The sequence below is a fragment of the Leuciscus leuciscus genome (assembly GCF_965113295.1).
Source record: "Leuciscus leuciscus genome assembly, chromosome: 21".
NCBI classification, from domain to species: Eukaryota; Metazoa; Chordata; class Actinopteri; order Cypriniformes; family Leuciscidae; genus Leuciscus; species Leuciscus leuciscus.
In genome coordinates, this window is record NC_138745.1 from 16,949,589 (window position 1) to 16,974,528 (window position 24,940).

A 24,940-nucleotide genomic window follows, 5' to 3' on the forward strand; every position below is an offset into this window, starting at 1 on the left:
TGACATTAAAAAGAACCAGGGCATGAAATTTGATCACTTCTGGCATTAGATCTGTTTTAGAATTATTCAACTAATTAACATGCAACTGACTGGTCAAAGAATGGTCAAAAGTATGTAAAACTACAAGAGAAAAGGCAGTCCCATCCCCTCTACAAGTTTACTAGATTCAACATAGTCATATCTTTGGAAATTAGTCTAAACCCAGACATTTGCAGGAGGCTCAGTAAGCATGTGCCGGATGCTATAGAAACCATGGTGCTTTATACTACTGCCTCTGTCCTCAGCTAACTAAATGAACAGTGTAAAGATCTATAGTGACAGTAAACACGGTTTTAAAGGTTTTTTTTTTTTTTTTTTTAAACACTCTACACACTGCACCAGATAGCGGTCAGGTCTCTTGCCCCTCATGTTTTGTATATTGATCATTGTGGTTGGTTACTATGGGTACCAATTACTTTATCTTACAGGTTTAGTACACTAACAGAACATCATAAGCACATTAAATTTATTAAATGGCCTAAAAGTACTCCTACACTGCAAAAAATGCTGTTCTTACTTAGTATTTTTGTGTTGTTTCCAGTCCAAAAATCTAAAAATTCTTAAATCAAGAAGTATTTACTAGAGAAGTAAAACTACATAAGAAATTATTTTTTGTTTTCAGATAAACAGTAAGTAACTTAAGTAATTTTTGCTTAAAACAAGCTAAATTATCTGCCAGTGCAGTAAGAAAAAAAAACTTAATTCAAAAAAACTTAATAAAAACATAATCTTAAAACAAGATTATTTTCCTTACTGCACTGGCAGATAATTTAGCTTGTTTTAAGCAAAAATCACTTAAGATACTTTCTGTTTATCTGAAAACAAAATAGAATTTCTTATGTAGTTTTACTTCTCTAGTAAATGCTTCTTGATTTAAGAATTTTTAGATTTTTGGACTGGAAACAACACAAAAATACTAAGTAAGAACAGCATTTTTTGCAGTGTATTAATGATATTTCTTCCAGCCTTCCTGTGTCACTGCAACTTCATATTTAAACAAAATAATGTTGGGCTACTAAGAAAATATTTAATTCCCTAAAACAAACACAATGTCTGTAGTAAAAGTTAAGGCTTCCAGGTCCAGACCTCAGCAATTACAAAAGCTACAGGTGGGCACAGACAGGCAGTTACATAAACTTGTTAATCAACTTAGTACTTACAGACCAGGAAAACCAAAGATGATATTAATACATCCTATTAGTTCTTTATTCCAATTCCAAAAAAAAAAAAAAAAAAAAAAAAAACAGAGCTGCCAACTAGCTGCTTTCTAGTCCTCCTCTCCTGTCCTCTCTGCAGCCATCCACTTCACGTAAATGCTAAACAAGGCTTAACGGCCAGGCCATGTGGCTACGCCCTGCTCGTTAAGCAATGCCGTAGTCACAGCTCAACTTAACCTAGCTAGCTTTCATTTTAAAAACAAAACTACCAAATTTGACCTGCTGGCAATGTTGCTTCTGTCCTCATCTCTACCTGCTGTCCTCCACCTCTTTAGCCTGAGGCTTAATGAGCAGGACATGTTGATAGCCACTCAAGCTAGCTCAGCTAACATTGGGTAAATATATAGCATTTTACAGTAATTGTAACTTACAAGTTACAATTTCTTGCAAAAAAGAAACACTTCTTCATGCAAAAATGCAACTATATTTACACACATAAATATGACCTGTATGTATTTAATCCAGTAAGTCCATGACGTCGAGCTGACGCTTCCCAGGTGTGATCCATTTAAGTTTTTAATTAGCGACGTCTCTGGGCCATGCTCTGGGCATGTCTGGGCGGACCTTCCAGTCGACTCCACCCAGCAAACACAGAACGTTGGCACAACGTACCCAACCTTCTAACAATGTTTTAACAACATGGCCAAAAGGTTGCTATAACTACGTTGTGTGGTGAAGGTTGTTACAGCGTTGTCACAATGTTGACGTTCAGGGCCATTGCTTAAGGTTGTGCCTAGGGTGTCTGGACAACCACTGGACGACATATGTACTCGTCACTGCCCTGAAGTGCGAAAATCAGCCTTTTAAATTTCAACTGACCATTGGGCCGTCTCTCATTCTTCCTCGAGCAATCCTTAGGCTATGTGAGAATTGCGTTTAATTTACCTCAGCTAAATAAGATACGTAATTATTCAAACACAACCTGCAACTTCCTTGTCTAATGTGACATTTATTTGAATATCTTCTGGTCAGGTATGACACATTTTTAATAACTTTATGCCAAAAGTATGAAGCCAAAATGACTTTAATGATGAGTAATTGATTTCAGCGTGTAGCCTACTTGTTGCACGTTAACCCTCTGGGGTCTGAGGTGTTTTCTGGCCCTGGAGGTGTTCTGACATGCTCTGACATTTGTGATTATTTCTGTTACTTGTGACATTTTCATGGCTAAAGTCTGATTACACTGTATTCAGCACAAACTCTGCTACAATAATATGTCAACAGCATGTATGTAAAAGTTTGTAGTTTCACTGAAAGAAGGTCATGAAAATTGTATCACATAGCCAGGAATATTTGCTTCAAAACTATGTGAAAAACATCCTGACTGCTCATTCAGATAAGACAATATATTGATTTAAAATTTGTAAGACGTGTTTTGTGTAAGAAAGCTTTATGCGAGTAGGCGTAAACACATCCTGAATATTTATGGCTTTCACGCCTGAGAAAGACAAAGACCCTCCCCTAATGGCCCTATTAGGTGCTATCAGGCCCTATCATTCTGAGCAACCTTACAAAAAAGAATGAGGAGATTTAAAAAAGAATGGCTTTTAGATTGTTTGGATTTATTTACAACACAACATAATCCAAAGATACACAACAAATGACAAAGCACATTATTGAAAACAATGATCCAAAGACAGAGACCTTTGTCCATTCCTAAAAACATTGTACATACCTTTCATTTCCAAGGTGTTTGATTTTCACTTTACCATGTTCATATACAGAGACTCATGTGAATGTTGAAGTCAGCAGGACTCATCAGTGGCATCTGGTCCCTGAAAAACAAAACAAAAAACAACAACCTGTGAACATACTGATATCAAGAGAAACTATAGGGCTGCACGATTTTGGGAATAGATTTTAGATTTTTCTGGTTAAAATTGCTTTTTAAAATTCACAGAATACACACACAAATGTTTCCAACAATATATAATGAACACCAGGTTTGTTGTGCCTTGTCGACATAGGCTACGCGCAGTGCTGCATAAAATAATAATAATAACAATAACCTATAGCAGCCTATACATCTTTCAAAAGGAACACTTCAGTAACAACTACGCTAGAGAAAAAATATATTGATAATCATATGTTACTTCAAATGTTTCCATTCGTTATGATGTTATGAAATGAGATTAAAGTTTGGTGCATTTTTCCTTTCAAACGCGATCGCGCTCCAAAATATGATACATTCAAACGGTATCGCGCTCCAAAATATGATACATTCAAACCCACAGCGCGCTCCAAAATATGATACATTCAAACGCGATCGCGCTCCAAAATATGATACATTCAAACGGGATCGCGCTCTAAAATATGATACATTCAAACGCGATCACGCTCCAAAATATGATACATTCAAACGCGATCGCGCTCCAAAATATTAAACATTATGGTTACCATATTATACATGTTTGAGCAGATATCCACAAACAGTATTTAACAGTAAACACGGGTCTACATAGTATAATATTCACCATATATCTAGCAACAGTTCAACTGCAATGTGAAGTTTATGCAACAATACCATAAACTAATTAGTAAGAATTTCTTACCTTACATCTTTCTTGTCTTCAAATCGTGTTCTTCTTCTTCTGAGGTAAATCCAATGTAAGCTCAGATGTGTCTTCCAAACTCGACGAAAAGCAGAGACTTGTGAAGTTTTTTGGTGTTTTGTGTTTGAGGTAAGGAGGGCGTTCGCGTTCCATGAGGACGATTTGCATGTGAATCACTTTTGCGCGAGTGGGCGTGGTCAAATTAAAAATAATTAGCAAGCGTTTGAGATACTGGACATCCTGTTGGTTTTATACAAATTACTTAAACAGAGAATATTTGTTTTCAATTTGAATCCGATCATTTAAAAGTACACACTTAAATGTGTATAAAGGTATATGGCTCATAAATGTGTGACAAGTATTCACTGAGTTTTGTTTCAGTTTATAGACGTGCTCAAGAAAAAAAAGTTCACCGCGACGGAGAGGCAGAACGCACACCCTGTTTATTTTCTTTATTTTACAAAAGTACAATGTTTTGATTTGATTGTAAGTGGACACATACAAAAGTAGAAATATCACAGATTCTTTTTTTATATTTCTTTTTTCTGTATGACCATAAATGACGGAGTAATTTAAGTTTATTGTGCTACAATGTGAAGAAAATCCAGCAAAACGCGGGGACGCGTTTGCCGACCTCAGAGGGTTAATGCAGGCCAAAGCACACAGCAATGGAAGGGTTAAACTCTTGTCAGAGTGTAACTGTAACTGACAGCCACCCCTGTATTTTTCTGTAGGGACAAGACAGAGATAATTTTACTTGCCCGACCTGATTAGAACGTTGATGAAAAAAAACACAACAACTATGGAATCACTAAAACGAGAGAATGATTCAGATTTTTTTACATTTATTGTAAGCTGCGATCGATAGTGGATAATAAATACATTACTGACGGTGACAATGTTGTGCTGTTGAGACACACAGCCTCTCGAGGAGAAATTGAAACAAATGAGTGCAGCACTTACAAAAGAAACTCAGAGCTGGATACTTGAAGCACCGGTGCCTCACCCCGAGCAGAAGGAACTGCAGAGCGTGCTTCCGGACACAGAGAAAAGGCACTGGTCTATCAGGTGAGGGCAGAGATGAGGCCAGGCCCATCTCTAACCCCTCTGTTAGATCCATCTGCGATCCCCATGATCTAGATCGCCACTGTGCCTCGGCAGCAGCAGGACCTGAACCCTGGGTGTCCCAATGTAAGGAACGAAACTGAGCTACTCTTATTGTGTTTGTGTGGACCGTTTATCAGTTTTGACCTGTAAGCGGGACTCGCGAGCCCTATGTGCGGGCCTGATCAAGCAACACCACACAGCGCTAAGATATCCAGACCAGTAAAGAAAGCATTTGAATTTCAAATGCTTTTTGAATTCGCCACTGAAGTAATAACATCGCTGCGAGATCTAGTGAGAAACATGCACATTTTTCTGTTATTAACGGATCAAACAGCGCTGACGTGGAAACCAGGAAAAAATATCGTGCCATGAATGAACTGGCCGGTGTCCACAGATCAGCAACATTCACCGTGGAATGGATTTACTGTAGTAACACTAACTGCAAGGTATGGAAGTTTGTCAGGAATAGTGGGCTATAATGCTTTCAAGTAACATTACGTCTGTTTTATTTTGACATTATGAATACAATTGCTGCCCTCAAATGTTAATCTGAACTAAAATAAACCTTTGTTTATAACTAGCCTACTACTACAATATTACATTTCATTTTGTCCAAGGAGCTGTTTTGTTTTATATGCTCATAAGAAGAGTCAAGTATAGCTCCATTATTGCTCAGTAAAAAAAGCAACAAAAAAACAAAAACAAAAAAAATCATACTTTATGATGTTAGTTTCATTAAATAAAATAATAATGAAAATAAAATTAATTCAAGGAAATTTCTCTGGCATTTATTTATTTTTGCTGTAGCCTATGGAAAACGTACTGAACCGAACCGAACCGTACCGAACCGTGACACAAGTGTATCGTATCGAACCGAACCGTGAATTTTGTGAACCGTTACACCCCTAATATATATATATATATATATATATATATATATATATATATATATATATATATATATATATATATATATATATATGATGGTAGACAGACAACACCAAATAAGACACACGATTTCACATCTAGCGGTTGCAGAAGAAACAGAAGCTACTATTTGGGCATGCTTTATAGATTCCTGGTTCGAGACGTCAACTGCCTATGAAGTCTTGGACTGATTTCACACCCGTGTTTCACGACACAATCAAGCAGACTGAGCCCACAGCGTCAATCGACGCAGCATGATTTCCCTTGAAAGGGAAACCTATTCACTCGTGTGAGGAAGCTGGCATTTTGAGCAGGGCTTAAAAACGGAGAAAAAATAAAATCAGTATTTGAATGTGTCTGTTCATGCTTTCCTTCTGTAACATTATCGTTCTAAAAATGGTTTGATTAGAAAAAATACCTGTTAATATTATTTATTTATTTATTTATTTATTTATTTATTTATTTATTTATTTATTTATTTTGCCTATACTTTATACCAGAGCTTAAATTGAACTTTATATTAAGAGCTTGTGACTAAACATTAGGGCTGGGTATCGATTCAGATGTTACAATTCGATTCGATTTCGATTCGCAAGCTCTAATTCGATTCGGTTTCGATTCTCGATTCGATTTTCGATTTCGATTCTCGATTCGATTTTTCCAATTTCGATTCTAAATTAATTTCGATTCGACTCACTCAATGAATATTAAATACAAATCCTATATTTATTAAAAAAAGAAAAAGAAAAGAAAAAAAAGTGAACAAGTTTTCAAGTGTTTAATTAATAAAAAGAAATTAAGAGCTACAAACCTGTATATTAAACTCTTTTTATTTTAGGTACATTAAAACAGAACCCAACTCTATATTTCAAATGCATACAATGAATAGACAGGATTTTGATGCAAGATGAAAAATTGATGCTGAAAATTGGACAAGTCAGAACAGTCGCATGTCTTGATCAAACAGGTTAACAATCCTCACATAAACCCACATATAAAAACGTTGCATATAATATAATATAATATGTGCCCTTCCTGTCTAACAGCTAGGCCATACAGAAATTGAATAAAATTATCAAACAGTCTGTGTTGCATTAATTATAAATTATATATTGACTAATCAAAGTTACAAAAGTTCTTTATTCAAGAGCAGTGAGTGTTTTTCTCTGTTCTCTTTGTTCTTTGATTAACTTAAATGACAGAGATAATTTGTGGCTACAGTGTACTGTCCCTTTAAGACCAGCCGCTGTTGACAGAGACGCGGATCTCACACGCGGACTCATTCTCTCACGAGGCACAACTCTTCACGTTCGTCATAAGACTGCTCTTATGTTATAAAGATACTCGACAAAAATACATTTTGGCATAATTGTGTGTGTTCTTCGTTCAAGCGCGAAAGATAATTCTATTCTGTGCTGTCTTGTGCGCACGCACGATATCATCGCAAGTTTTTCTGTCACAGTCACGACAGCATTTTGGCAGCATTTTGGTCATATAGCCTAATTGCGTATAGGCTTGTCATAGCGATTGCGATATGATTAAACGTGCAGCACTAATTGAGGTTATTTGATGATTTAGATAAAACTACCATAAAATCTCACAGCATTAGCTATAAAATTGAGTTTGCAAGCCTATGAACAGTGGAGGAAAACTAATACATAAAGATGGAAAAAAATAGATTCTTGGCGTTTGAGAATCGATTTTGAATCGACCACATTTTAAAAAACGATTAATCGAAAAATCGATTTTTTTGCCCAGCCCTACTAAACATCACAAATAAAAGTGGAACATAAAGTGGATCCTGAAACTGTCTGCAAAGTCCTGCACACATTTTGGAGACTGTCTGCTTGTTTGCAGTGCAAGGGTAAATAAAAAAATGATTCTTTGAATAAGTACAGTGTGTAAAGGCTAATGTTTTATGTATTTGAGGAGCAGAGAAGTGTGTCTTAGTCTGGTATTTGCTTTCTAGTCATAGCCAATTCAGCCTGTGCTTAACACTTTGTCTTTTATAACAACTTATCAACTTACTTTATTTTCCTGTCAACTTACTGTCCTCTCATATTGTCAGTTCAATCTTATATGACAGTCAGTTACAGCTTATGTTAATCAGTTTCTTGTGGATTATTAGCGCGTTGGTCTTGTGAACAAATGCTATATATTTGATGTTATATCCATAATAAAGATGAAGTAGGACTGCATTGTTTGTGGAATGTGCTTTACTGTGGAAAAAACTTTGACACAACACTTAAATTTAACAACATACAATATAACACAATATTTATTAAATTATTAATTTAGTCTTTATTCCTTAATGCATAATATCAGCATTATATCATATGTTTACATGCAGTTATAATAGTTATTACAACTCATGTTTATTATCATAACTGGTAAAACCTGGAAGCCAAAGAAAGAAAACATCAGTATTTTTTACTTTCTTTAGACAATTTAAAATACCCTTCATTATTACTATGAAATACTATGGTAATGCCGCAAATGAGTCTTACCTGTTGCGACATTCCCTTCTCTGCCTTCTCTTATAAAAGAACCTTTTTAGCATAGTAAAATCTACATATCATTGCCAACAAAAGTATTGTTAAGCATAAAACATGTTGAAGATTAGAGAACAGGCTGTCGATTTCGTAAATAAGGTGTTTCCTCACAAAAGCGGTTTATTCAGTGTAGTGAAGCCTCTTCTCTATTGACATCCATTCATAAAACAACGGCCTCTGCTCTCCTTTCCTGCGTACCAGCGTCAGCATTAGCCATTACACTTTTTTGGCTAAAGGTTGCAGGCTTATCGTCTAGTGGCTTTGGTAGTACTTTTTCAAAGTTCGGGGGTGGGACTTGGGCGCTGAACATGCTGATTAGATGAGTTCACGCAGCATTTTGATTGGTTGAGTCCACGTGGTATTTTATTTCAACCACAATTTTAAAAGTCTGTTGCGGTGCGTGCAGTAAGAGTTGTTTGCTATTCGAATCAACAATAGGTGCTTTTGCACAGGGTAGTTCTAGGAACTTAGCTCTAGGAACTAGCCACCAGGGTGGTTTCCCGAGAACTAATGGCTCCCCTAGGAACGTTTTCCTGGTTGCATTCGCACTGCCAGTAGGAACTCTGAAGTGACGTAAGCCGCGCTTGTTGTTGTGACTTTTATTTTGACGAAGCGACGGACCTTTATTTTGATTGTGCTGAGAACGCCAGCCAGAGCCACACAGTGCTCGCATTCTCAGTGTTCATTAGTTTACGATCTGTTTAACAGTCCTATCTAATACATTATTAGATAGAACTGTTATACATAAAAAGTAGACAGTAATGATACGTTATTAGCGTATGCTATGTGGTTGATGTCCAGTGTTGCTAGCTGAGCAGAAATACATAATCATGGTATCCCAAAGTTGCGTTTGTATTTTCTTCTCCATGTAAATGTTAAGGGGCCCATTTATCACTGTTTTCCATGTTCGTAGAGTTCGTTTCTGGAGTAAATACATAGGCTATAATCTGTGTGTTTACCCAGCCTTTTTAAAAATGGCAGGTGCTGGAGTTTCACGTGTGCGTTCGGCCAATCAGCGTACACTAATGCCATGGATAGTTCCTATAGAGCTGGTTTAGACTTTACTCTGAAGTAGGAGCTAAATTTGTTCCCGTAAAAGGAGTTCCTAGAACTAAAATCGTTCCAAGTTCCTGCGGTGCGAAAGCTAATGGAGTTTAAAAAATACGACAGATGGACCGACGACGAGGTTCAGGCTTTATTAAGCTTAAATTCAGAGGATGAAATCCAGCGGGAACTGGAAAGTAGCGCGCAGTCCTACGCCACCGGACTAATTTGCCTAATCTTCACGGTACTTTAGACCACGATGCTAACGCAGACAGAAACAGGTCTGGGGGAAAAAAGTTCCTGGACAAATTGTATGCGTTACATTTTTTTTTTGTTAAGTGTATGTTATCTGAAATAAATGTTGCCTGTGTGTTTCAGGCACTACCCTAAAACATCCTTCACCATAGTGGCTGATACACCAGAGAACCTTCGTCTCAAGCAGCAGAGCAAGATGCAGAGTCACGTAAGTGTCCATTCACAAAGCCCGTTCATTTTTTTCTCCCTCTCCTATATCCCTTTTAATTTCCAGTTCTTGTTTTTTTTCCGCTCTTGACTCGTGTAACATTCATCCTGTGGGAAAATGTCTGTGCAGATGACAAGTGTCAGATATAGTGTCTTGAGTAAAGAATGTAGCCAATGTTTGGTAAAGAGGTTGTCACATTCAGTTGTTGTTTTAGTAGGGCTGGGTATCGAGTTTGATACTTTTTAGGTACCGACCGAATTGCCTCGATACTATTGAGTATTGAAACATTGCTCGTCGTTCGGTACCAAATTTTGATACCTAAGGGGTTCATCTCGTCAACGTCAGTTGCGGCATGATTGGCTGTGGCGAGGCATCAAGGAAAAACACTTACACGGTTGCCCATAGAGACGTGGCTCACACGTGAGGCTGTAGTGTGTAAGCGTCCCAACCCCCATAGATGTAAAAGATGTGGAAAAGATCAGAAGTGTGACTACATTTCACCAGGCTCAATGCCAACAGACCGCGATGCAATATTTGCGACAAGTTGATTGCTGCCAAGACCGGCAACACAACAAATCTGATGAAGCACTTGACAGTGCCTCACAGACATGAGAAATAGGTCTATAGAAGCTTGAAATGTCTACTTTTAAACTAACCAATTAGAATCGAAAACTAATACTCTGATTATGTTATAATCCAAATGAAAGGTGCATTTCTTCCTATAGGCGCACCAGCGTTCACAATACTGCAGAGATGACGTTTCAGCGTCGTCAACTTCATCTTTGCAGCCACCGACTCAGAAAACACTAGTTCATGAATAAACAATTAAATGTCTCCTTGCTATTTTTTCTCGACACATTCATAATCATTAGGCTACTTTTGCCAGTGCTTTAACCCTCTGGGGCCTAAGGTGTTTTTGGGGTCCCTGAGATGTTTTGACATGCCCTGACATTTGTGCTTTTTTCAGTTGCTTATAAACATATTAATGGCAAAGGTATAATTACACTTTATTTAGCACAAACAGGGCTACCATAATGTGTGAGCAACATGTATGTACATGTTTGTATTTTTGAGAAAATAATGTTTATGCATGGTTATTGAAAAAACTAAAAATGAAAGTTTCTGAAATAAGGCCACAAAACACATACTAAATATGTGTCCACAAGACTTCTGAATAATGCATTTTGTCGCCTAGAGTTTTTTCTTCTAAATGATCTGAAAATCATCCTGCCTAATCATTCACATAAAACAATACATTGATTTAAATTTTGTAAGACACTTTTTGTTTGGAAAGGCAATATGCGTAGGGGCGTGAACGATCCTACACCATCATGAATAATAAGTGATTCATACATAATGCATACATAATGAGCCTTTCATTCAGGTGTGTGACTGAGCCACAAGAAAGAATGCAAGGACAAATAATAATAATAATAATAATAATATATATATATATATATATATATATATATATATATATAAAATTGGTTCACAGTTGGAAACACAGTTGTTGGTTTTTTTCCACAAATTGTGCTTGCAAATTGTATAGTATCCAAGGTAAACATTTCTAGTAATTGTGCAGTTAATTGTTCTCATACTGTATTTTCAGATTTGGAATATATTCTTTACCCAAATGTGTCACTAATAAAACACAATAAAAATTATTTAAAGAGAAGGCTTATATTGACCTTTTAATATTTTGTTTATATCTATCCTTGTATATATATATATATATATTTTTTTTTTTTTTTTTGCTATTTTTATTAAAAAAGGTTATAAAATTACAACAACGGTTCAAATTGTAACAATATTTCCAGTGTAATCTTTCTTTGTAAAAACTAAAGTATACATTTTATCATACGTATTTCAAAGTTAAGGATTCATTAGTTTGAATATAGCCTACATTGGAACAAACACTATAATAGCATCTTAGTTGATGACTTTATTTTTGACAAAACATAGAATATATATATATATTTAACATATGAGCAGAAATTGGCAGCATTATAAGCTTATTTGATGTGGCAGTATTTTACAGTAAAAACTTTATAATCTATCTGATTTTTGTAGTCGATTTTTACTCATCTCAGTATAGCAATAGAGTTTGGTAAAAGCTGTTCATTCATTCACACACAAAAACGCGATTCATTTTTAAACAGTATTTTTGCCAGCTGTTGTAGCTACACAACAGCGCGCATCTGTGCATTCCTTCATTCACACACAGAAACGGAATTCATATTTAAGGCGAGACACGGCAGGCAAAAACATCGTTTTTTTTTTTTACTGGTCAATTTTGAGATTTTGGGATATTTGTCTTCAATAGCATGTCTTCTTTCAGACTGTGGTGAAAAAAAGTCTGAAATACACATTTAGGTCTTTATTTTACTACACTTTGTCTGTTTGCGTCAGTAGATTTCGCATAAATTCAACAAAAGTTGTCGTTGTAAATCATCCCGCCGATCCGCGATCTCTGTCTGCTCTCTGTCATCACAGGCACCGCTGGTAAGCTCTCTCTTCACTGTACAATGCTGTCGGATCCAAATATGGTAATTTCCTTTTTATCAGCAACCAATCGTGAAAGTAAAAGAGCTGAATGCGCAATCTCCTTGGCTGATGATAACTCTTTAAAGCCCGTTTTCTCAAAATGACCTTTCTCTCATACTCCAAGTTCAAAATCTCCACTTCAGTAGCACCTATATACACCAAACTTTCCAGTCTTGTTTAGTTAGAGAGTTAGTTAGAGAGTTTATTTCGGTCAACTTAAAAAAAAAAATAAAGAAAAGCAATTTACAAACAAACATAGAAACAAAAATTAAACTACAATGTAAACAATATTTAAAAGAGAGAAAAGTTGATCAACCGAAAAGGTGTCGGCTGAAGCTTATGTTATTGCGCCGATCCTTTTTGCATAACATTTATTTTACACACAACACCAAGTCCCAAAGTCATTGTACCTAGTTATATAATGAAGACATTTACAGAGGGATTTGTAAATATATTATTCCTAGCCTGATATACATAACATTTTATTCCCAAAAACATGGCGAAAATCATTTTTTTAAGGCTATTGACAGTATATTCTGATTTACAGGATAACAAAAGTAGATATCCATAAATCCCTCTGTAATTTTTCCCATCTAATATGTGAACACAATGAAATTTTTTTTTTTTAACCTGGCTTTATCCAATACTTAAAATATATACAAATTAGTGCATATTTAATTAGATATTGCCTAATTTGCATATTTAAACATTAAATTACAGAAAACTTGTAATACATTTTTTTCTCATCTTAATGTAGGTAATCAACTGGGAAAGTTTCATGGTGATATCTGCTAATTAAAAATTTTACCCTATTCACCTGTAGTGTCTCACCTTAAACAGTCTTTTTTGCGTGTACAGACACTATTGCGATTAGAACAAAGTAGTGATGTAGTACTCGAGTCCGGTCTTGACTCGGACTCGACCCTTCAAAGACTCGGTCTTGACTCGGACTCGGCATAGGCGGTCTCGTCCCCATCACTAGTCCACTAGAATACATTCCACTAGAAAATTTTAATTTGCTCTGCATGTCCTAACTATGATTAAAAAAGTCAGGGTGGGCTTAACATGTTGATGACAGAGCAGCACTGTTGAAGCAGTTTAGAAAAATAGGCAGAAGATGATGCATGTGGTAAGGATTTTTTTTAATGATAGTAAAAGCCATATTAAGACGTTAAGACTCCTCTAAACAATTCCCAATCTAGCTTAGTCTGTAGGCCTAACTGTTGATTATTAACTGGGGTGATATTAAATCATGAATATGAAAACTGACATGTTTTATGGTCTTGGTCTCGACTCCTAAAGACTCGGTCTCGACTCGGACTTGCTTCCTCAAAGACTCGGTCTTGACTCGGACTCGACTGAATTTGAAAACCAACGGACTCGGTCTCGACCCGGACTCGACCCTTCAAAGACTCGGTCTTGACTCGGACTCGGCATTGGCGGTCTCATCCCCATCACTAGAACAAAGCAAATATAGAACTGACCTATTCCTCAGCTGGATCCGTTGCTCCTCGAAATGAAACTTCCAGCACTTCTGAGGTAAATTTTCCAGGATTATTATTAAGATAGTATTATTCCTCACAGCGTCGTAAAGTACATGAGTCTGAAAGTGAACTCACGGTGTGTTTTATCCAGCTAATGTGGGCGTTTCACAGGTTTGCATGGATTGCCTCAGATCATTTGCGTTTGAATAGCGCGCGCTCTCCGTGGGCGGAGTCACATTAAAACATAATGAGCTGAGATGAGAACGACTGACATCTCTCTCTTTTCATACATATTACATAAACTGAGAATATTTGTTTTTTATAAAAAATACTTCATTTAAAAGAAGAGAATTCAAGCTTCCTGCCTGTGTGTCTGTATACCTGTTTGACTGAGTATTCGCTGAGTTAGTTCATTTTCGGACGCGTTTCAGAATGGACTTCACTGACAGAGAGAAAGCAGAACTCACATCATGTTTATTTTTCTTTATTTGGAAAAAAGCACAACACTTTGTTTTTATTGTGAGTATACACAAAAAAAATACACACTTAAAAGGATCGATTGATGTATGAAACTTGTATGCAAGATCAAAGTCAACAGAGTATTTTGAGTCACTTTTGCACTGATAAGAAAAAAAGCGAGCCTATCGCGCCGGCGCGATTGTCAACCCCAGGGGGTTAAGGCAAGCTGTATGTGTGCTGAGTGCGAGGCATATATCCCGCCCCCAATAAGCCTATATTCAATTCACATTTATTTGTATAGCGCTTTTCACAATACATATCGTTTCAAAGCAGCTTGAAATGCAGAAATGCATGTCTACATTACAATTTACAGTGATCTGTAATCAGAGGTGACTGTGTAATTAATGCATTTCAGAAATGTACATATACAAATCACGCAGTTAGCTAACAATATATTAATTTAAATAATGTATTAATTTAGGGCAGAAACAATGAGATCATTGAAGTAAAGAATACATGTTGTTAAATGATTAGGATATAGAAAATATTTGAATTGGTGCTTTTTTATAGACTCAAAGACTGCGAGTCTCTGAGTCTGTAAAAAAAAGTCAACCAACTGAAAAAATAGAACCAAAGTTTTTTTGAGGTAATGTAATCTTGTTAAAACGGATTTCATAAAATTGGTATAGAAAAAAAGTGTCGTTCAGGAACCGGTATCGAAGTCAAGGTATAGGTATCGAATTTTTTTAACAATACCCAGCTATGTTTTAGTTTCATTTTCATGGACTTTTAGGGTGTATTCACACCAGGAAAGTCCGATAGTTCCCTTGCTTTGGTCCGGACCAAATACATTTTTTTTTTTTTTTTGGTTTGGTACGGTTCGCTTTCACACTGCTCTTTTTGCAAGTGAACCAAAATTTGTAAACAAAACCACACGTGTGCTAAGGTCGTGCATTCATTGGACAAGGATTCTCAAGTAGGGAAATCAGGAATGTCATTCTATACGATGTTGTAATTCGGATTGAGAAGATGACAATGTGCTGCAAGACGGTTCCGTCAAGCATTTATGCGCGATTAGACTAAAGAGAACGCTCTGGATGTGAATGTCCTGATGCACACACTCATCATTCATTCCAATGATGCACACACGACGCGCAGAAAGACGCGCAACAGTATCGTGTGGCCAGACAGCGCGCCAGAATGGAATTCTCTTTCGCACTTGAACGAACAATAACACAAACCATTATGCCAAAATGTCCGTTGTGTTAAGTATCCTCATAAGAGCATAAGAGCAGTCAAATAATTAAATGAACGTAAAGGCGCAGTGCTTTCTTGCAATTGGGTCGGTTCATGTTCACATCGTAAACGAACCGTACCAGAGTTCGTTTGGAACCGTACCGAGACCACATCTTCAGCTGGGTCTCGGTTCGATTGTTTGGTCCGCACCCGAGTTCGATTGCTGTATTCACACCTGCCCAAAAGGTCCGCACCAAGGGTAGAAACGAACTAGAGTTCGATTCAATCGAACCAAACAAGGCAGGTGTGAATACACCCTTAGTTTGGTTATTTTCTATGTTTGTTTTTTGTTGTCATGGTTTCAAGCATTATTTCATTTGATATTGTTATTCATTGTTTGTTTATTGATTTCATTCTCCTGCTCCTCGAGTATATATTACCCCAAGTTTGCTCAGTTCTTTGTCTGGTGTTTGTGTTCGCTCACACTGTATGTACTTTGTGTTTTCACTAGGGCTGGGTACCGAGGTCGATACTTTTTAGGTACCGACCGAATTGCCTCGATACCATCGAGTATCGAAAATTTATCGAAAGTATCTTGTTTTTTTCGGTACCAGATTTCGATACTAAGGGGTTAACTCGTTTACGTCAGTGCTCAAACAAATACATATGAAATGCACAACGACACACCTAAAGTCACTCACGCACATACACGCAAACTCTACACACACGAGACGCACGAAACTCTCCGCGCACATACTCATATGAGACGCGAGCACACACACAAACTCGTGCACATACTCAATTGAGACGCGAGCACACACACAAACTCTCCGCGCACATACTCAGATGAGACGCGAGCACACACACACGCGCGCGCACACACACACACACACACACACACACACACACACACACACACACACACACACACACACACACACACACACACACACACACACACACACACACACACACACACACACAATCAATACCCTAAAGATGTGGAAAAATCGATTAAAAGTGTGGCTACATTTCTCCAGGCTCGATGCCAAGTATGCGATGCAGTATTTGCGGTAAAATAATTGCTGCAAAGACCGGTACCATGACAAATATGATGAAGACCTTGACAGTGCACGGAGTAAACATAAGAGCAGAAAGTTGCTCCGTCTTCGACTGGTAAATGAAGAGATACCTTGTTGATCACTCTGACAGTGTTTATATTGCAATAATGACCTACTGAATGTATACTGCCGTTCAAAAATGTGTTGGTTGGTCAGAATTTTTTTTCAGTAAGGATGCATTAAAGCAAGGGCGCCGTAAAGGGGTGGAAGGTTAGGACGATTCTAAGGGCCCAGGCTGATTTAGGGCCCAGAAGAGCAGACCCCCTTTTTCTTTTCTTATTTCTTTTCTCTTTTTTATACATACATTAAATGTGCTAGGGCCCCTCATGCACTAAATGTGTATTTTGTCCGTTTTGACCATATATTTAATATTTAAAAAACAAATAATGTATTTACTATTTCAGTCACACCCCTCCCCCTCAAAATGGTTCATTCCACCTGCGCTGTCCGAGCTACGATCGCTAGTGTGCTTATTGCACTTGCTATGATGCAGATGCAGCGCAGACAGTGACACACGCAGGCATGTCACATCAAAAGTCAGGGCATCAAAAACGGAAAGAAATAAGGAAAGAGAAGACAGAGAACGCCGAAGTCGACAGTATATCACACAGTTTTTCAAAAAGAAAGGTAGCTTGCCCTATTCCTGTATTCCAAAACTTTCAGAGTTTCAGAGTTACAGTTGCTACATCATGACCTGCTTTTATCTAGCTAGCTTAGTAAAATAATTACTGAATTATGATTTACATCCAACAATAATAATAACATATCTGCTGTCTCCGGGTTATCATGTCTCGTTTCAAGACACAGATTCAGCGGCTGCTGCACACCCACGTCCTCCTTCCCCCCCCGTCCCCCGTCCCCGTCTCAGCCGAACAAGGTGAGCCTGAGCGCGAATCTTCACGAAGATTGAAGCCTCTAAACACGTCTTATCTACTGTGTTCGCCACATGATGATAACTTTACAAAACAAAAAGTAATCTACACGCTTCAAAAATTACAAAATCAGTTTGCCGTGTGTGTCGTGTGTTCTGTGAAGTGACAGTGCTGCTGCTGCTACGATCGATGCTGTCAAACTTGACGTTCTTAATATGAATAAAATGCCCCAGAAAAAATAATATAAAATTGAATAAAACATGTGTCTGTAGTAACCATTGGCTATAAGGAGTTTACAAAATAGATATTTTAATATTTTATATTAAGAAAACTAAATAGGCCAATAAAAATAATATGGTTATTACGTGTGTGTGTGTGTGTAGCTGATGTTTCCTGATTGAGCAGTTTGACCCAGCTAAAGCTTGTTCATGTAAATTATATGTCAATATGTGTACATTATGTTCTGTTGTGCTTGCAATTGAGATAATAAATGTTCTCCCTTTTATGTAAACAAGTACATATTTCTATATTTTTTTCTTGTTTTTGTAGGCTTTGTACTCATCGCTAGACATTTTAACTATGCAATGTGCTAAGTATCTTTTTTAAAGTATACAGGGCATGTTTATTGGGTTAAATTTTATCTGTAAAAAATGTAGGGGGCCCAGAAATTTTGGTTTCCATAGGGCCCAGAATTTCTGGCGGCACCCCTGCATTAAAGTGATCAAAAATGACCTTAAAACATGTGTAATGTTGCAAAAGATTTCTGTTTCAAATAAATGCTGTTCTTTTGAAATTTTTATTCATCAAAGAATCATGAAAAAATGTATCATAGTTTCCAAAATATTAAGCAGCAAACTGTTTTCATATTTCTGTAGGATCATGTGACACTGAAGTAATGATTTTGAAAATTCAGCTTTGACATCACAGGAATAAATTACATTTTGAAATATATTCAAATAAGATTTTAAATTGTAATACTATTTCACAATGTTACAAGTTTTACTGCATTTTTGATCAAACAAATTCAGCTTTGGTGAGCATGAGCTCTTTATAAAAAAAAAAATGTATTCCTTTGTGCACTGGCTAAGGAGCATGAGTCAAACTGAAAAAAATAAAACCAAAGTTTTTCTGAGGTAATGTGTTATGTAATCGTGTTAACCCTCTGGGGTCTGAGGGGTTTTTGGGGTCCTTGAGATGTTCTGACATGCCCTGACATTTGTGCTTTTTTCAGTTGCTTATAAACATATTAATGGCAGAGGTGTAATTACACTCTATTTAGCACAAACAGGGCTACCATAATATGTGAGCAACATGCATTTACATGTTTGTATTTTTGAGAGAATAATGTTTATGCATGGTTATTGAAAAAACTAAAAACTAAAGTTTCTGAAATAAGGCCACAAAACACATACTAAATATGTGACAATAAGACTTTTGACTAATGGATGTCGTTGCCTAGAGTTTTTTCTTCAAAATGATGTGAAAATCATCCTGCCCTTATCATTCACATAACACAATACATTGATTTAAATCTTGTAAAACACTTTTTGTTTGTAAAGGCAATATGCGCAAGGGGCGTCAACCATTCAACACCATAATGCATATTTTGTGATTCACACCTGAGGAGACAATGGGGCCCGCATACTTAATGAGCCATTCATTCAGGTGTGTCACCTATAGCCACAAGAAAGAATGCAAGAGCTATATATATATATATATATATATATATATATATATATATATATATATTATACCAAATTGTTTCACAGTTGGAAGCATGTCAATTTTTCCTTTTTTTTTTTTTCTTTCTTTTTTTCCACAAATTTTGCTTGCAAATTGTATAATATCCAAGGAAAACATGTCTAGTAATTGTGCAGTTAATTCTCATACTGTATTTTCAGTTTTGGAATATGTATCCTCTCCCCAAATTTGTCAATAATAAAACACAATAAAAATTATTTAAAGAAAAGGCTTATATTTACCTTTTAAAATTTGTTTACATCTACCTTGTAAATATATATATATATATTTTTTTTTTTATTAAAAAGGTTACAATTACAACAACAATTGAAGTGTAATCGTTCTTTGTAAAAACTAAAGTATACATTTTATCATACATATTTCAAAGTTAAAGGTATAGCGGTGGATGTTTTACTTCCTGGTGGGTAGTCTAAACTATTGGTCCTCCTAATTGTCAATCATTCTGGTGAATCAATCAAACTTTTCAAAAAGTGGAGAGGGCGGGTCTTATCTAAAATTTGGAAAGATCCTCCGCTATACCTTTAAGGATTCATTACTTCGAATATAGCCTACATTGACAAAACATACTATATTTAACATATTAGCAAAAATTGGCAAACAAAAGCTTATTTGAGGTGGCAGATATTTTACAGTAAAAATTTGTAATCTATCCAACGAAATGTTGTCTTTCATTTGTCTGTAACATAGGTCTTTCGTTTTTATTATAAGGAATATAAATGTTAATTTGCAGTTTAATATGTTGCTTATACAAATACATTTTATTTCAACATATTTCAGTCGATTTTTACTCAGTATAGCAAAATAGTTTGCTAAAAGCAGATCATTCATTCACACACAGAAACGCCATTCAAATTTAAACCGTCTTTTTGCGAGTTGTGGTAAACAGCGCATCTCTGCCGTTCATTCATTCACACAGAAACGCGATTTACTTGAGAATGAAAAAAAACGTACTACAGTATTCCATCCGTTGCTCCTCGAAATACCAGCACTTCTGAGGTACATTTTCCATTATTATTATTCCTCACAGCGCTGCGAGACAGTGTAAACAAGTACACTGATCTGAATAAACTTGATGTGTTTTCTCGAGCTGATATGGGGGCGTTCACAGTTTGTATGGGATCGTCTCAGTCATTTGCGTTTGAATAGCGCGTGCTCTCCGTGGGCGGGGCAGATTAAAACGTAATGAGCTGAGATGAGAACGACTGACATCTCTCTCTTTTCATAAAGATAACATAAACAGAGAATATATTTTTTTATATATAAATTACTTCATTTAAAAGAAGAGAATTCAAGCTTCATGCCTGTGTGTCTGTATGCCTGTTTGACTGAGTATTCGCTAAGTGATGGTTCATTTTCGGACGCGTTTCAGAATGGACTTCACTGACAGAGAGAAGGCAGAACTCGCTTCGTGTTTATTTTTCTTTATTTGGCGAAAAGCACAACACTTTGTTTTTATTGTGAGTATACACAAAAATAATACACATTTAACAGAATCGATTGATGTATGAAACTTGTTTGTAATATCAAAGTCAACAGAGCCAAATAAAGAAAAATAAACACGAAGCGAGTTCTGCCTTCTCTCTGTCAGTGTAGTCCATTCTGAAACGCGTCCGAAAATGAACTGTAACTCAGCGAATACTTCTCACACAGACACGTGAGATATGTCTTTATGAAGCTTGGAATCTCTTTTTTAAACGAAGTTATTTATATAAAAAACAAATATTCTCAGCTTATGTAATCCATTTGAAAGCAAGGAGAGGTACCGTTTTTACGTTCTCCCTTCATTAAATTTAATGAGCTGAGGCCGCCCCGCCCCCGGCGCTATTCACATGGTAAATAGTTTAGGTAATCTATTTGCATCGCACACGCCCCCCGATCAATGCCATAAAAACACAAAGTCTCTTCATCAGATTCACTGATAGTTCATCGCGCTCCGAGGATGGCACGTTTCTCCGGTAAAGACGCCCTTCAGATGATTCTGGACAGCGAGGAAGAATTCACCTTTTCCTCAGAGGAAGATTGCAACTCGGACGACGAACGGGTGCATTTTCAAGAGCGAATTGATCCCGCCGAGGATACATGTTCTGAGTAAGTTGTTTACTGTTATATAATTATTTTTCTGATAATATAGAACTCATATGAATTTTCAGACTATATTTTTCCTAGTTTTGGCTAGCTTTTGACATCTTACAGGAACGATTGCCTTACAATATCCCTAACATTCGTGTATACGCTCAAGTGTAAACTTTTTTAAATGTGATATTGCTCTTTAAACATATTTGTATATTAAATATATTTCACTCAGTTTTGATTAGCTTATGACACTGGTTAAAATGCTAAAATACTGCCTTATGCGTAATGTAGCATGTTTGTGAATATCTGCTTAGGTGTAATGTGATTTAGTGCAAATATATTTCAGCCTCTGGTAAAATATGTGATAGGCTACTGTCTAAATACATTATATTTTTATATAAATGTTCGGTTTTGGTTAGCCTATGGCAGTGTTTATCATGCTTCAATACTGCCTTGTGCACAGATGTTTATGAATACAGGTGTAAATTTTTTTAAATGTAGCGATGTGTCGTTCGCGAACGATCCGTTCATTGCGTGCGTCACTAAATGCGCGCGGTGTATATCGCCCATCAACAGATACTCGCGGTGACGCGGTCTACGGCCCATAAATAGATATTTCTCCATCCTATGGCCCATCAACAAAACATTGTGTGTCCATAACCATCAATTGCTCATCAGTTTACTTTGAATAATGTATGCTAACAGTTTTATTTTGTTGTTGTTTTTTTAGGAATGTGTCAAACTCTCCTTCTCCAGCACCCCGCAGAGGGGCACGCAGGTGTCGGTCAGTTCTCAGTGCGATCGAGAATCATACTGAGTAAGTGCATAGACGTAATATTTTACAGATGAAATGTAGCCTGATTGTGTTTACAGCGTCATAATATAAAAGTAGCCTACCTATTCTTGTGTGAAATGACAAAAAAAGTTGTCTTTTTTTATCCATGGCCATTAGTGATCGATAATGATAATACAATTTCTTTGATTGTGTTATCAGCATGCTCACGTGTGTTGTTTTTTTTGTGTTTTGTTTTTTTACAGATGTGACAATGAACATGTCCAAGCACCTGTCCCGAAGAGAGCCAAGGCAAACAAGCAGGCAAGCAACAGGCAGTCCACTCTGGCATGGAAAACAGAGACTAATGTTGACATGGTTCCACAGACTGTGCGCTTCCGTCCTGCACGGGACACTGGACCACAACTGAGCCCTGTTGACTCACATTCACCCATGAGTCTATTCAAACAATTTTTTTCAGAAAGTGCTGTCTCAACTCTGTGCCACAACACCAATGCTCAGGCTGCCAAGGCAACTGCAAAGGGTAGCAAATATAAATGGACAGATGTCAGCATGAGTGAGATGTATAGATACATTGGGTTGCTATTTTACATGGCCATGGTGAAGGTCAGCTCCATCAGCGACTACTGGCGGCAAAGCAGTGTTTTCTCTGTACCCTTTCCAGCTACAGTTATGTCCCGGGACAGATACCGCATCATTTCATGGAATGTGCACATGAGTCACCCAGATGCAGATATGGAAAATGACAGAAAGAGGGGCACACCTGAACATGACCGTCTTTGCAGGGTCAAACCTCTCATGGACACGATCCGTCAGGCTTGTAAATCCATCTATCATCCTAAAAGAAACTTAGCTGTTGATGAAAGAATGGTGGCATGCAAAGCACATACGGGTATGACGCAGTACATGAAAGCCAAGCCAACCAGGTGGGGTTTCAAGTTGTTTGTTCTTGCAGACTCATCGAATGGATACACTGTGGACTTTTCTGTGTACACAGGAAAGAACAACTTTCCCACAGGCCATGGACTGTCATATGATGCTGTAACATCTCTTTTAGACCACACATTTTTAGGTTCTGGGTACCATGTGTACATGGACAATTTTTATACAAGTCCAAAGCTCCTCAAAGACTTGTTTGCAATGAAGTTTGGTGCATGTGGGACTTACAGGGAAAACAGGAAGGACTGCCCTCGGAATGCAGCTAATTCACTCTCTAAAAAATCTGCCAGGGGATCCATCAGGTGGATTCGCGATGGTCCTCTTGTATTTGTGAAGTGGATGGACACACGAGAGGTATCTGTCTGTTCTACCATCCATCCTGCTTATACAGGAGACACTGCGCAGAGGAGGGTGAAAACGCAAGATACATGGAGGACAAAGACATTTCCATGTCCTGCACCTGTGACTGAATACAACAAACACATGGAGATAAACAACATAAAGAGTTTATGGAGCAACTTATCACAGAGCTCTGTGGTGTGTCACAGAAAACGGCACCAAAACCGACCGTTAGTGACCATGTACCAGTTCCAGGAGCTGAGCTGACATCAAATGACAGGGATGTTGCCACAGTTGGTCGCCGCTCATGTGTGCATTGCAAAGCAGTGCGTGGTAAAAAGCAATTAACGCCATGGAAATGCTAGGCATGCAATGTTCACTTACCGTATTTTCCGCACTATAAGGCGCACTTAAAAGCCTTTCATTTTTTCCAAAAATGACAGTGCGCCTTATAATCCGGAGCGCCTTATATATGGATCTGGCGCCTTATATTAATGTCTGTAAAACAACCGCTGACTTTAACCTTGTTTATACTTTCGCCTGGCACCGGAGCGCGAGCCTCCGCTGACTGCGCGCACACCTCCCCAAACAGACGAGGCATTTATACTTGACGCAACTGTTTTGTTTTAGACTGAACACCAGACCATACAACTGATTTAGACGCGCAAACTGGGTGCCGGTGTGATGAGATGTACTAATATCCGTCTGCTCGGGCAGATTCGGCTCAAAGTCGTGCATCTTCGGATGCGGAGGCGCGCGTGCTGTCACAATGACGTCATTTTGCCTTGCGCGCGCCTCCGCATCCGAAGATGCACGACTTTGAGCCGAATCTGCCCGAGCAGACGGATATTAGTTTTTTATTACCTTCGCGCTCATGCGGACGCGTCGAGTATAAACAAGGTTTTACAGCTCAGCCACTTGTTTTTTCATATTTTTTTGCAAGTGGTAGATCTTGGTTTACATTTGGACTTTGGATGTGATCTTGGGCTTGAAAAGGTTGGTGACCACTGCATAACGCAAACCCAGTCAAACGTTTGACTGCAGTATCTTCTATTCTATGCGCCTTATAATCCGGTGCGCCCTATATATGAAAACAGTTCTAAAATAGGCCATTCATTGAAGGTGCGCCTTATAATCCGGTGCTCCTTATAGTGCGGAAAATACGGTATGTCTTCAACTGAACAGGAACTGTTTTCAAGAGTGGCATAAAGATGTGTGACTGTGTTCAGATGTGTGTGCTCTGCTGACCACCTTCTGAACCATCAGAGTTCAGAAATCATTCTGATATAATATATATATATATTTTTTTTTGCTCACATTTGATTTGCTTAGAGCCCGCATCAACGAGGCATAAGCATTTACTGTAAGATACCTGCCTTTACTTTTGTTTATTTATCGCTCACAATTGCTTTGTTTAT

At 37.4% G+C, this 24,940-nt stretch overlaps 2 protein-coding genes across 2 annotated transcripts in view; both read left to right on the forward strand.

Moving 5' to 3' along the window:
- LOC309485820 (LIM and SH3 domain protein 1-like) overlaps nucleotides 1-24,940 on the forward strand; it is a 159,385-nt gene that overhangs the window by 80,314 nt on the left and 54,131 nt on the right. Inside the window, exon 3 of the mRNA XM_082152878.1 lies at nucleotides 9,817-9,901. Within this exon, the coding sequence (XP_082009004.1) occupies nucleotides 9,817-9,901 (85 nt within the window). The remainder of the gene's footprint in view (nucleotides 1-9,816; nucleotides 9,902-24,940) is intronic.
- LOC309485635 (piggyBac transposable element-derived protein 4-like) lies at nucleotides 17,532-23,789 on the forward strand (the record flags this gene model as incomplete). Its single annotated transcript, XM_082152567.1, has 3 exons — nucleotides 17,532-17,622; nucleotides 22,208-22,268; nucleotides 22,490-23,789. The coding sequence occupies 3 exons, from the start codon at nucleotides 17,532-17,534 to the stop codon at nucleotides 23,787-23,789; spliced, it is 1,452 nt and encodes a 483-aa protein (XP_082008693.1).